At 40.8% G+C, this 13,984-nt stretch overlaps 1 protein-coding gene across 4 annotated transcripts in view; it reads left to right on the forward strand.

Annotated features, from left to right (window-relative positions):
* The window catches only part of LIN9 (lin-9 DREAM MuvB core complex component), a 60,012-nt gene that overhangs the window by 16,934 nt on the left and 29,094 nt on the right, over positions 1 to 13,984 (forward strand). Inside the window, exons 2-5 of one of the 4 annotated variants that reach the window (XM_006268757.4) lie at positions 8,786 to 8,818; positions 10,074 to 10,151; positions 10,373 to 10,425; positions 11,954 to 12,048. In XM_006268757.4, the coding sequence (XP_006268819.1) occupies positions 10,404 to 10,425; positions 11,954 to 12,048 (117 nt within the window). In that variant the 5' untranslated portion in view covers positions 8,786 to 8,818; positions 10,074 to 10,151; positions 10,373 to 10,403. Of the gene's footprint in view, positions 1 to 8,785; positions 8,819 to 10,073; positions 10,152 to 10,372; positions 10,426 to 11,953; positions 12,049 to 13,984 lie in introns of those variants that run through there. The other 3 variants (XM_019483110.2, XM_019483109.2, XM_006268756.4) reach the window with 3 other exon arrangements.

Genomic DNA, 13,984 nt, shown 5'->3' on the forward strand with positions numbered 1-13,984 from the left:
TACATAATGTGCACCTTATATTTTAAGAATGTGCTATTTCATTTATATACATCCTGTAATGTTTTCTGTTTCAACTATTGCAGTGCAGTGGCTAATTTTGTATATTTTTGTTAGCAACTTGGTCACCATATTATTGGGTTTCTTTAGACTTCTTGGATGATTACCTGCCAGTCTAATGAGTCTCTTTTTAATGTAATTGAAAGCCAGTTTTGACAAACTTTAAACATTTTTCTCTAGTACTATCCTATTTCTTCTTTCTCTCCATTTCATATCTTTCCTGTCCTAGAATAATTCTCCATTGGGGCTGCCTATTTCATTTTTTAATTCACCTCTGCAGCCACTATAAATGAAACTATGAATTGAAGGGTCTTCAAGAGGAGGTTAGATAACCATCTAGCTGGGGTCATCTAGACCCAGCACTCTTTCTTGCCTATGCAGGGGGTCGGACTTGATGATCTGTTGAGGTCCCGTCCGACCCTAACATCTATGAATCTATGAATGTGCTCTGAAATCAGGGCTTTCCAACTCATGGCCCATGGACCATGTGCAGCTTGCAGAGGAATAATTTTTGACCCCTTGGGTTTCCACCCAGATGCCGTTCCCCTCCAGCAGTCAGGCTCTTTGAGGTTCCCCTCCTTCGTCTGGATTCTGCTTCCTGTCCTCACCTCAGGGGACAGTATGGTGTGGCAAACCTGCAGTGCCATGGAGCCTGTGGCCCAAGGAGCTGAAGGTGAGGCCAGGGCCCCCATGCATGCAGTTAGACACCAACCCTGTGAAAACAAAAGTATGTGCTTTCCATCTGAAAAAAAACATGAAGCCAGCCACCAGCTCAGCATGACATGGTCCGTCTGGGACCCCACTATCCTACTGTCTGAACCCAGTTTGGAGTCTCTCTCAGCCCTCTCGCATAAAAAACACATCATGAAGACAAAAGTAAAGGTGCACGCTCGTAACAACATTTTATATAAATTCACCAACTTGAAGACGGGGAGCTAGCCCCTCAATCATCTGAACCACTGTTTTGACTCTCAGTTTCTCTTCTGCTGAGTGTGCATGCCCTGTATGGGAGAGTCCCATACATGCTAAATGCCTTGACCCCATTCTGAATGCTAGCTGCTGATGCATCACAGGATGTCTAAAGCCTACCAGCCTAAACAGTGTGTACCTGATGGCTGGCATCGCTCTGCCTGGCATCAGAAGAGCAGTAGCCAGCAGGATAGAACAATTGAGTCAAACTGAAGATATGAGACACCAACTGTGACTATCCCACAATGCACAAACGTCTGAAGTTACACAGGACCCAACCTATCAATGCTACAGCCAAGGAGACATGACGGCAGGTGTGAAATGAGAGGCTGAAAAAAATACCTGACAGCAAAAAATGGACATTTCAGTGGCCTAGTGATTGCCACCAGGGGCTGACGAAGCCTAGCAAAGGTAGCAGCGTCTTAGCTGCCTACATACTGGAGTTGGATGCTCCAAGGAACTAATGAAGAAGTGGGGCTATACCACTGATTCAACCACCTGTGACTGCAGCACAGAGCCTCAGACTATGCAACAGCTGCTGCAATGCTACTTGAAGGCACATGTACAATGCAAGATCTTGCAAAGTAAAATAAATGAGCAAAAGCAGGGTAACAAAATGGTCAAAAGTGGTGCAGAGGCACAAGAAGAAAAAAGTAAGGGGTTACTTGTACATGCAGTATCCTGGGTGTGTGTTGGGGGGCACTCATGCAGCATGCAGCCAAGGGGAACAGTGGATCACTGATGCAGCCTGTGGCATGTAGTCCCTGGTGTCTTGTGGGCCATGTGGCCCCCAGCTGCTTAGAAGTTAGACATCCCTGCTCTAAAGTGAAGGGAAAAAAAACCCCAGAAAAATGAGGAAGAGTTGTACTTGTTCTTATAGTTTACTCACAAACATGTCTGTGTTGCGTATTTTAATGTATGGACAGAGGGGAAATTTATACTGAAAAGAAATGTCCTACTATTGTTGGAGGTTTTCTACCATTGTTTACATTTGGTGGTTCTTTCACTTTCCTAGAATAGTTCTGCCCATGTACAGTTGCTTGACACTTTCTACTGTAAGAACCTGGTTTAAGTTGCTTAAAACTGTCAAATGTTAAGCATTTGGACTCAGTTTTTCTATATTGGGTGCTTGTCTTAAGTCTTTTCTAAGAAAAGATTCAGCAAAAATCATTCAGCCACTTCTGCAAATCAGGTTAGGAAAGTGCATTGTTTTGCCAGTGACAAATGCACAAAAAAAACCGTAGCCACTTAATTGGAAAACTCTAGTGCCTCCATGCTTTGGAGCAATGACGTGACATTTGGAAGGGATATGGCCCTGGAGAAAGGGAAGTAGAGTGTTCTGTAGGCGCTGAGCATGCTGCTCCTTCCGCAGCATTTATCACCAATCACTCTGAGCATTCTCCATATTAAGGATGAACCAGACTCTTTTTTGCAAATGCTTAGCTGGTGGAGGCAACTGTAGCACCATACACAAAAATTAAGGCTGAAGAAACTGACTCCTGTGCTCTCTGTACACTTCCTAGTGGTGCATCTGTACAAGACGCTGATTGCGCAGTAGTCTCAGACTATTGCGCAGTAGTGTCACGAGTAGTCTCAGGCTGCTGTGTAGTTAGCATCACAGAAAAGTTGTTCAGTGCTGCTGCGCAGTTACTGAGGTCAGCGCTGCTGTGTAGTAACTCTTGTTTATACAAGTACTAAATGACTGCACAGTAACAACTACGCAATCACATCTTCTGTAAATGCAGCCAGTGGCAGTCAGGCTGCATAGAGTAGAGGAAAGCAGCCTGAGTCATATGTACCCACACATTTTGCTTTCTGCATCCTTTTCTAGCAGAGGGTACGCAAGACAGATCTTCTACAGCTACCAGTCATTCCATTATCTCATGTGGTAACGGTCTGTGATTATAGATGCAGCCTTGCATCTAATTTGAGTGGTTAATACAGTTCTATAATGTGGGATTTCTGTTTTAAGTAACAGGCTTTTTTAACTAGAAAATATTTAAGACAGGGCTGTCCAACTGGTGGCCCATAGGCTTCAGGCAGTCTATGAGAAGTTAAGTTGTGGCCCCTGAGCTCTTGCCCAATTTCCACTCTGGCTGCAACAGCAGTTGGAGTCTGTGGGCTTCCCCTTCCCTCCATCAGCTTCTACTTCTTGCCACAGTCCTAGGGGGCAAGGTGGTGCAGGATGGCACAGGTAGCTGAGGGTAAGATGGGGGCTGCTGGGGCACATGGTGCAGCAGTGGTGTGGGACAGCATGTGGTACAGTGGGAAAGGGAGTCTGCATGGCATGTGGTTTTGCTGGGGGCATGGCTCATCTTGGTGCAGCCCTCACTGGGTCTTCAGCCACTTAGAAGTTGGACAGCCCTGATTAACCATTGGATCACTCTAGATATACTGAGTCTTCCCTCTCAGTATTAAGGAAGAAGGCAGGGCAGGGTGGCACTGATTAACTTGTTCAGAGAGGCATGAGCTTTCATAGGCTACAGCCTGTAGTGATCACTATTCAATAGATACAGGCATACTATGAATAAGAAGAAATAACTACAGTGGACTTTGCTGTGGAGCAGTAGGCAACTTCTGCAGACCTTCTGTCTGTCTATAATTGAATAACCTAACTGAGAGACCATCTCCTAATTCCCATCTTCTATAGTCTTCTAAGTAAAGGAATGTCTCAGTGTTATAACTTGTATCACTACACAGTGTACTTCATCAGATGCTATGAATGGACTTGCAGAGATCTGAGGTACTAAATAGAAAGGAAAAGGTCATTTAAATGCAAAGGATAGGGAAAGGGAGAGGAAAGGAAGCACCTAAGAGAGGTGAATGGGAGGTAAAGCTCAAGGGGGATAAACAAAGCAGTTAACCCATTGAAGGATAGAGGGGTTATAAAAGCCAATCCAGGTAATGGGATAAGAATCCAGTTCTCTGCTGAGACCATACTTAACACAATGCAGTTAGTGGGTGGTTTCTGTACTGCAATTTGTCAGTTTCTAAAGTATTTTTTAAGAATAGCTACTCTGAGGTCAGTGATAAGATGTCCAGGGAAGTTAGTATTTTGCCACAGGTTTGTGTGCTTTTCTGGAACTAATGTCAGATCAAGAGCCACTCATTCTTTCATGTAGGGATTGCTCTGACTGCCCAATATAGACAGCAGAGGGGTACTGCCAGAAGGTGATGGCATATCTGATGTTTGTAGAGGAGCAAATGAATGAACCCCAGATATTATAATCCATGTTGTTTGGTCTAGGAACAATCTGACCTTTGTTGATGAGGGGACACAGCTGGCATCTGGGTCTGTTGCAAGTTTTGGTGCCTCAGTGAGAATAGCAGTTAGGTAGCCTGTTACTGGAGAGAGACCATTTGACACTGCCTGTAAACCAGAACAGGCTTGTCCCTGAAGGCTGCCTTGAGATGGTCATCATTTGCCAGGAGGAGTTGGAGGTCATTACTGATGTGGCCAAGGCTCTGTCAACAAGAGGGATTTTGTTGTCCTTGTCACTGGCTTGGTATTGTAGCAGATTTAAGTCTGGCCTTGTTGATTTTAGTGGCTACAGTTTTGGGATTGTATTGTAAGTGTAGGAGTCCCTGCTTCAGATCCATAAAGTGTGCATCCTGGTCAGTGGGATCAGAGCAGATAGTTAACTTCATGATCTTCCTTAGTCTGGGGAGTTAAAATCCAAACTTATATTATATCCATGAATAATGTGTTATTGCTGCTCTGTACTCCTTCCAGTCTGTTTGTTGTATAATGTTGATGTCAGTGGGCAATGTCTGACTTACTCTTCAAATATTACACCAAGCACATATGCATTTATATTGCTTTAACCCTTCTTATTTTTAAAAATAAAATAAGATGGTTCATTTAGAGTGGCTGTTTATGTCTGTATCTGCCATTTAAGCAGGTGAATACTATCCACTTTGACCCCTTCAATTACCCTAAAGACCTGGGTTTAACAAGCCCCTTCTTAGTGACTGATCTGCGTGCTGGTATTAATTCACTGAAGACCAGGAAAGTGGCTGGCCTTGACGACATACTCACTGAACAAATCAAGCAATTTAGACCCAAGAGTGACTCCTCTGCCTGTACAATGCATGTACAGCCAGTCAAAAAGTTCCAAAGATATGGCAACATGCGCATGTAGTTCACTTCTAAAGCCAGGGATAGATCCATCGAACCCAAAGAGTTTCAGATCTACCTCCCTGCTATGCCACACACACGAACTGTATGAACGAGTGATATTGAACCAGCCTTGCCCCATATGTGGATAAACCCCTAATCCCTGAACAGGGTAGCTCTTGCCCTGGAAAATCAACAATGAGCCAGCTGCTCAATCTAACAACATATTGAGGATAGTTTTGAAATGAGCCAGATCACTGGACCTGTGTTTATCAAACTAGCTGCCACCTGTGATGCAGTTAACCACCAACAACTCCTCCACAAGACCCTGGAAATGACAAAAGATCTACATCTTATAGAGCTAATACAACCCCTGCTTGAAAAAAGATGTTTTTCTATTGACTGAATGGAAAGCAGATGGAGGTGACAGATTAATGGCTTCCCCCAAGGAAGCATACTTTCACTGCTGTTAACATCTATACAAATGACCAGCCAATTGATTTAGAAACAAAACATTTAATCTATGCAGACGACCTGTGCATAACAGCCCAAAACACTGGCTTTAACCATGTTCAAAACTCCCTGATGCACTAATTGGCCTAACTTCATTCTACATTGAAAACCAATTACATGCCAACCCAGTGAAAACAAGTGTGTGCCTTCCATCTGAAAAACCATGAGGCCAATCGCCAGCTCAACATTACATGGTCCGGGACTGCACTATTCCACTGTCCAAAACCAGTTTACCTTGGAGTCATCTTTGATAGAACGCTCTCGTACAAAGAACACATGAAGAAAAAACAAAGGTGAGTAGTCATAGCAACATTTTATATAAGCTCATCAATTTGAAATGGGGAGCTAGCACCTCAACCATCCTAACCACTGCTCTGGCTCTCAGCTTCTCATCTGCCAAGCATGCATGGTGTGTATGGGAGAGATCTGTAAATGCTAAGCACCTTGAACCCCATTCTGTATGATAGCTGCTGATACATCACAGGATTTGTGAAGCCTACCAGCCTAAACAGTGTGTACCTGCTGACTGGCATCATTCCGCCTGGCATCAGAAGAGCAGTGGCCAGAAGGATAGAACAATCAAGGCAAACTGAAGGTGTGAGACACTGATTGTATGACCATCCTGCAGCACACACATCTGAAGTCCTGCAGGAGCTTCCTCACCAGTACTCAGCTTCTCAATGCCATACCCAAACACGCAACTACAGATATGGAACACAAGACTGGAAAAAATACCTGACAGCAAAAAACTCGACATTCCAGAAGCCAAGTCTTTAGCACCAGGGACTTATGAACCATGGCAAAGGTTGTGCTGCCTCAGCTGCCTGCATACCAAAGTTCGATGCTCCAAGGTGTTAATGAAGAAGTGAGGCCATACCATTGGTTCAACCACCTGTGACTGCAGCACAGAGCTTAGACTATGCAACACTTCTTGCAATGCCTGCTGGTTGAAGACATGTACGATGAAAAACCTCACCAAGTACAATAAATGAGCACAGGCATGTTTAGCAAAATGGTGAAAAGTAGTTTTGAGACATGAAAAGAAGACTGCAATTTTAGTTTAAGAAATTATATTTACTAAACCTGTCCTGAGTTCTGTCACTTTGTTTCTTACAAACACGTTAATATGTATTAAAGTGCTTTTTACTCCATTGCTATATGTAAAACCTATGCAAATGAGTAACAGTGAAACTGACCTGTATACAAAGTGCTGCCAAATGCAATTAAACCAAATAGAAAAAATTAAGAAAAATACTTGTTCTCTAAGCTTGCTTAATTTTGGCAGTTACTTAACTAGAATACTGAAGTCAGCTCTAATTTAGGGAAGGGACTACTTAAACAAGGAAATTTGCTGGCATAATTATTCTGGTATAATTAGCTGTGTGGATACTTTTATTTCAAAATAAAAATGCCCTTGGTTATGTTGCTTGGTTGTGTTGCTTCCAAAGCAATGTGAATGAAAGTATGAAAAAGGCACTTTTATTCAATAATGAGAGTGTCCGTTAGGAAGTTTAAACCGTTACATTTCTTCATGTAGAGTCAGGTAGAAAAGCTTGTTTCTGTTGAACTGGTTGTAGTATAAAATTGTAGGATAATGTTGACATCCAAATAAACCGTTATAATTGAAATCTTTTAAAATAAAATGTTTCTGGTTTTATATTAGATTTTGTAAAAGTTCAACATAAAATACTTCAGATACCTGATAGAGTCCCTAGAATCTAATTCACCAGCAAGTTTTCAGGTTTACATAATTAAGCTATTCATTATGGACCAGACAAAGGGCCAGTTTGGTCACTTTGTGCCAGACAGGCACAATTCTCAGCTGTTGTAAAGCTGAAGAAGCAGGCTGTTATGCCAACTGTATCTAGCCCCCCAACTTATCAAGGTGACGGGAGCACTTATGAACAGGGAAGATGCAGCACAGCTCTGTCAATTTATAGCAGACTTGTGGTCTCTAAGTGACCGCACAGCAGCTGTTCTAAATCAGAACAGCTTACGGGGTTAGGTTGGGACAGGGACAGCTAACACATCCATGAGCTGTATCAAGGTCCATGATGCACCCCCCATTCTTCTGTAACAATGGAATGTCAACACAGAGGAGAATCTGGCCCTATATTTTTAATTCTGTAGATGTAATAAGGTTTTTATTATTTAGTTATTTTAGGATAAGGAAATGAGTGGTAATAAGATGGTAGCAAGCATTCTGGAAAAAAATGATACAGTAAATTTAGTTTTTGTTGTCATCACTGAATATGTTACTCGGAGTTGATAGGCATTGTATTGTTTGCATTAATAGCTGTCACAGAACTAGAACATACAATTCAGTGGGAACAGACTAGAACTCCTTTGTTGCTCTTGCAAAATTTTCTGGGAATCGGAGATGTGTGGGAGTATGTACACATACAGGGTTGCCACAGGAAAACAAACCTCCAAATCTTTGTAGAATAGAATCATCCTGTAGGACTATCTACCCCTCTGTGCTGCACCACTCTATAGTTTTACCAGGTCAGTTTCTCTGACAACCTAGCAAGCCAGTCCCCTGTCACTGTGCAGAAGCAGTCTCTGAGAAGGCTCCATGAGGGATTATACTGCTGCAAACAATTAACCCTCATTGGAATTTCTTTGAGAAAATCCATAGATTAAAACAGAAATGTAACTGTGGTGGGGAGGGTAGTTGTTTCACCCTGCTAGCCCCCAAACCCTAGAGGTCTCCTTGGAAGTACCTGTAGAGGGGTTTCTATATGTGTTATGGAACTTGGTACAGGGTTAATTGATGAAATTTGGAGGCTTGTTATTATACAAGGAGATCATATAAGATTATCTAACAATCTCTTTTTGGCTTTAATATATGCATCTCTGGGTCTCTGAGAGGAGAAGGTTGCACCAAAGAGAATTGTGGAAGGGCATAATTAAAGTTTTGAATGTGGTTTTTTTTTAAGATCTGTTGAACATATGGGTGTTGAGGGCATACTTTTCACTGACTCAATAATCAAAATGTTAATCTAAAAATAATTCCTTTTCCTTTGCAAGCAGGGCATTATGCAACTGATATGTAGATTTTATACTAGTTGGAAACACACTTTGAATAAATACTTTGATTTTTATGGACTCTTTTTCAATGTATTGCAGGCTCATCAGCAAAAGCACTCGTGAGCTTGAAAGGTAAGAAATACAATTATTTATTTAGGTGTGAAATAAACAAGACGGATAAACTGACTAACATAATAAGAGGTCCTTGTTTCAGAAAGTTTTGCCCAAGGCAAATAATGACAATAGTTTTTATAATACATAAGCTAATTGTTTTATTTTAGATTATCTGTAGATTTAGTAGTCTTGTCCTCATTACTCAAATCCCAGATATATTCAACATTTTTTGGATACTGCTTTTGAGAATGAAACCCTTAGCAGTTACTTTCTGGGAACACATGATTTCTCTTTATGTACTGCATAGGCCTCAGGTTGGATAAGAAAATTAAGGCATTTTTTCCTTCTTTTTGGGTATGGTAAGAGAAGGGTTCTTAGTTGGATCTTTACTTAACATGAAATTTATATATTGTGAAGGAAACTTGTAATCTTGCTGTGTTTTCCACCAAGAACTAGTGGACTAACTCAACATAACTATTTATTATCTGTACTGTTTTGTTGCAGAAAAATATTTTTTGTGAATACTGCATCAAAATTGTACTTTGCCTGGCATCAGACATTTTGTTATATATTAGAAGGCTCCCATTTACAGTGGGGAGAAAATACAACCTATTTATTGAGCTAGCTTTAAGTAGCCCATATTTTGTTTGGGTGATTTAGTTCCCTCTGATTTATGGTAAAATGCATGTGTTCATTTTAGAAAAAATTGTTCTACAAAATTATTTTAAGTAGTAATACTAAACAAATTATGTTTGTAGGTTGACCACTTCTAAACACCATTTTGAAAATAATCTTGCTAATACTGCCTTATTCCCAGAGTAGATGCAAGCAGCATCTTTTGCATGCTAGGCTGTTAGCAAATGGAATGCCTAAACATTAATTTCACATGGATATGTCTGAAAGTGCACTCTGGATGTGTGCTGGAATATTTGATAGAAAAATATTAATTCTCTAGTCAAATGTTTTCTGGCAGAGGCTAATTTAAAGGCAGCGTGTCAGTTAAAAGCCAAGTATTTTTTCTGCCTTGAAATGGTGTAAAGTGTTCTTTGGATTCTTTATATCCTATATATCACTTTACCAAAAAAAAATCTTATCTGCTCTTTAGCAAAGTGATAAAACACTGCCTTCATCACTCATTATATGAGACCTACAGTTTTGTTAATAGCTGCAAAAATTAATTCCAAAAACTGTTAAACCACCATCATTGATGCCTTTGTATAAGCCTGAAAATAGTGCAAAAATGAATACACAAAGGAGAAATCTTTTTGTAAAGATACCATCCATACAGGATTATCACTCCAGGATCTCAGCTCCCTGTCATGGAAGAGATGGAACTCCCAAAATTTTGAAGGTATTTTTTATTTTAAAAAAATATTTTTGGCCCCTACAGACAGTGGTAGCTGATAGGAGCATGAATCAGAATCAGTCTCCCCTTCATCAATTATGATGCACAGTCACCAGTGTGTGGGGGGTGGCAGAAGGGGCTGGCTCATGCTCCTGCCTGTTACTGGTTCTCTTATTGGGCCAAAAAACCTTAAGAGCTTGACAAGTTCCAACTTTTTTATGCTACAGAGTTGAGACCCAGCAGTGCGAATCCTTCAAGATGGTAAAAACAGAACTACAAGGTAAGTTCTTTTTTTCACTTTTCAAGTGGTAAATAACAAAATTGGAAATTTCCAATTTTTTTCAAGTGTTATTATCTTTAGCAGTGTTTAATGAAAGACCACGCAATTGATCCAATAACAGATATCACCCAAACAAATCTTTGCCTCTAAGAAAAGCCCCTAATATTAGGCCATGGCTATATTCAGTACCACAAGGCTGAGCCTTGTGTGTAGGCTCTGATTACATCCATTTCTTAGGAGTTCCATCATTGTATCTAATCTTGGAAGGATATATGCACCTGCTCAGCTTTGTGTACTTGGAGTAGTTGCATGTTAGAGTATGACCATGTGAACAAGTTTCCACAAAGTAAAAGGGAGAAGGGATTTATTGCATATCAGATGCTCCTTGGTAACTTTTCATATGCACACTCTTAACCATAGTAGAAGAATGCTAGACCACTTATTGAGGACTAAGTTACCCTTGGTTACTCTTAAGTTACTGTGGAATAAGTGTGTGCTTCTGACTAATTACCCTGTAGCAACTGGTAAACAATATATTTCTGCCCACCTTTTGCCTTACAGAATATTGTTCAGATGCCAGTGCCCGAAGTATTCAGAATTAGGCCAGTCAAAAGTCCTCTACATGAAAACCACTAAGTTATGGAATTCACTATCCTTGACACCCATTTTTATCCATCTTTACTTACTTTCAGACAAAATTTAAACTTTAGTTTTCAAAGTGTTTTCTTTTGTTTGTTTGTTTTATGACTACTGATAGTGATAACCACTGATGATGGTGATTCAGAAAGTGTCTATGGCAGTTATGCAGTTGACGATAAACAAATGCAGCAATGAGGTGTCTGTTTGCTAAAACTTAAGGAATAGAGCATTGACACAGATGTCTCATTCTGTATTCCAACTTGGACAGTTGTGTTCTCCCGACTTGGATATCTACCATAATTTGCTATCTTTCATAATTGTTTTTTGATAATTTTCTTTATACAATTTTGTAGTGCTGTTATATGCTGTTAAAATGGTCCCTTTCCACCCCCAGAGAAGGAAGGTAGATGAATAATTTTGCATGTTTTATTATAATCCTTTGTCCTGAATTACAGATGTATTTTTAAAGAACTCTTGTAAGTTGTACAGTGAACTTTTAAAAAAAGATTACTTAAAAATATAAACATAAACTGGCTTTAAATATCCGTGTGGTTCTGTGCTAGCTGTGGTAGCTGCCTAGGTAGCTCCTATTCCAATGTGACATTTAATGGCAGACATGGATTTCAAGAGATCTAAACACTTCAGCAGGAAGAAACAAGAGTTTTTAGACTTTAATGTGCAGCATAATTCATTTAGCCTGGTTTATATGGCATTTGGAAAAAATTGCTAGAGATGGTGAAATTTTAAATCCATTTGCAAGTAGCCTTTAAGAAAGTGTTAAAAACAGCAAAAAAAAAATACTTTTAAAGTGGAATTTAAAGGTACCTTGCTAACACTTTTGACAGTAGTTAGATTAAAAATGTATTAATGATATATGTCTGGTCAACAGAAGGAAGCTTATCCAGCACATGGAATGAAAAGTACAGTTCCCTACAGAAAACCCCTATTTGGAAAGGCAAGAATGCTGGCTCTACTGTGGAAATGGTAAGAAGCAAATACTGATTTCTAAGAAGTGATGTAAATTAATTTATTGTTAATGTAGTTATTCTCTAAAGTAGGGTTGGAGAGTTGTACCAGTGATGGTCCAGGAAATATCTGAGAAGCAAGGATTTTTTTTTAGTGATACCTTTCATTGGACCAACTGTATAGTTAGGAGAGATATTAGACTTTTGGATACGAAGTGCACTTCTGGGATGGAAGCAGGTACTTCTGAAGTCTTCCCTCTGCTCTGTTCCTAGTTTACAGTCCTCCTCCACTCCTTTAAAAGCCTTTTTTATTTTACATATCGAATTAAACTCAAGTCCCATTGTTTTATCTGATATTTAACTTAAGCTGTACCTGCTGTTTTCCCAGACTCAAGGACCTTGTGTGACATCTCTCCCAACTATACTGTCAATCCAAAATAGCCTGTTTCTTGCATAATACCTTAAAGTCATTTGTAAATCAAGTGTTATTTCATAGTTTGTGAATGCCCTCTAAATGAGTAGCTACATAAAGAAAATACTCTGTACAAATCAGTGACAGGAAAGCATATCATGCATATAACTAGTAGAATTAAATCACTAACCTGTTTCAAGATAGTTCTCAATCACTTGCTACTTTATCATCAACAGTTTGGACTTAGCATGGGTGTCCTGTAGTTTCCTGGCTTTCTCCCACACTTTGAGTCTGATTTGGATCTGTCAGGGCATGTCTACACGAGACATTTACTGCGGAGTAGACTAATTAGCTACACAGTAAATGTCTTGGCTTCTACACATGCAGGGCTGCTAGGCTGAAGTAAGCTAATAAACTCTGCAGCAGGATAGTATTTGTATTTACAAAAATACAAATACTATCCTGCTACTGAGTTTTTTACTCTGCAGCAGTGCACATGTAGATGCTACCCCAGCTGGCTGGAGCACGAAGGCACTTCAGTGTAGGGGCTGCTGTCTGGCTCTGTACTGGAGCACCCTCGTGCCCCAGCCAGCCCCTGTACAGTACGTTGAGCCAGGTCAGAGCAGCCCTGGTCTGGCAGCCTGACATCCTGCCACACGGGGCTGCTCTGACCCTGGCTCAATGTGCTGGGGTACCAGGTGAGCATTCAAATGTGGTGCCTGGTAGCAATAAACTCTGGCATTATATGCACCAGAATTTATTGCTTCAAATTAATCACACGTGTGGATTCATGTAAATTAGGAGTAACTCCACTGTTCTTGATAGAGAAACTGCTAAAAGTGAGGTCTGCATTTAGTTTTGCCTCTTCCCAGCCCCTTTTAAACTGGCACGCACCAACAGTGGACCCAGGAACGGGTCTAGCACAGGGTGCATCGCCCCCCGCACCTGCCCCCTCCCCCCACTTTGGCTCTCATATGCATGCATAATGAGCTCTGAGCTCACTGCCTTTTTAGAGTGGGCTCCTGATGGAGCTCTGCATGCATGAGATTTTCAAATTCACTAGGTGATCGTTTGGAGCCAGAAACACCATTTTCACACAGCTTCAAAGTCCAGGGAGTGAGCACCACCATTGATCATCCCCTCTTTTCCCCTGCTGCTGAATTCAGGGGGAAGGGGAGGCAAACAGCACTCTGGTTACACTTGGAGCTCAGATTGACCAGGCAGTTATGTTAGAGCTCACTCTGCTTGTGTGACAGCCAGAGGGGGATGGGAGAGCACTGCCAACCTTCCCACCCCTGGATCCACCCTTAGCTTGCACCACAGGAATTGCTAGCAGGGTGCAATCCTTATGTTAAGCCGGCTTGTGGGTTGGGGCACAAGATGAGTGTAGGAAGAAGGGGAGTTCAGAAATCATGTGCAAGAACCTGTTATAGTCCTATCCTTTATCTTTCTTTAGTGAAGACCATTTTCTTTGGCATATTAAAAAGAAATAACAAAAAAAGTGTTTTGAAAACAACATGCCACACATTTGCAAATTCAATTT

Source organism: Alligator mississippiensis, chromosome 1 (assembly GCF_030867095.1).
Source record: "Alligator mississippiensis isolate rAllMis1 chromosome 1, rAllMis1, whole genome shotgun sequence".
NCBI lineage: Eukaryota > Metazoa > Chordata > Crocodylia > Alligatoridae > Alligator > Alligator mississippiensis.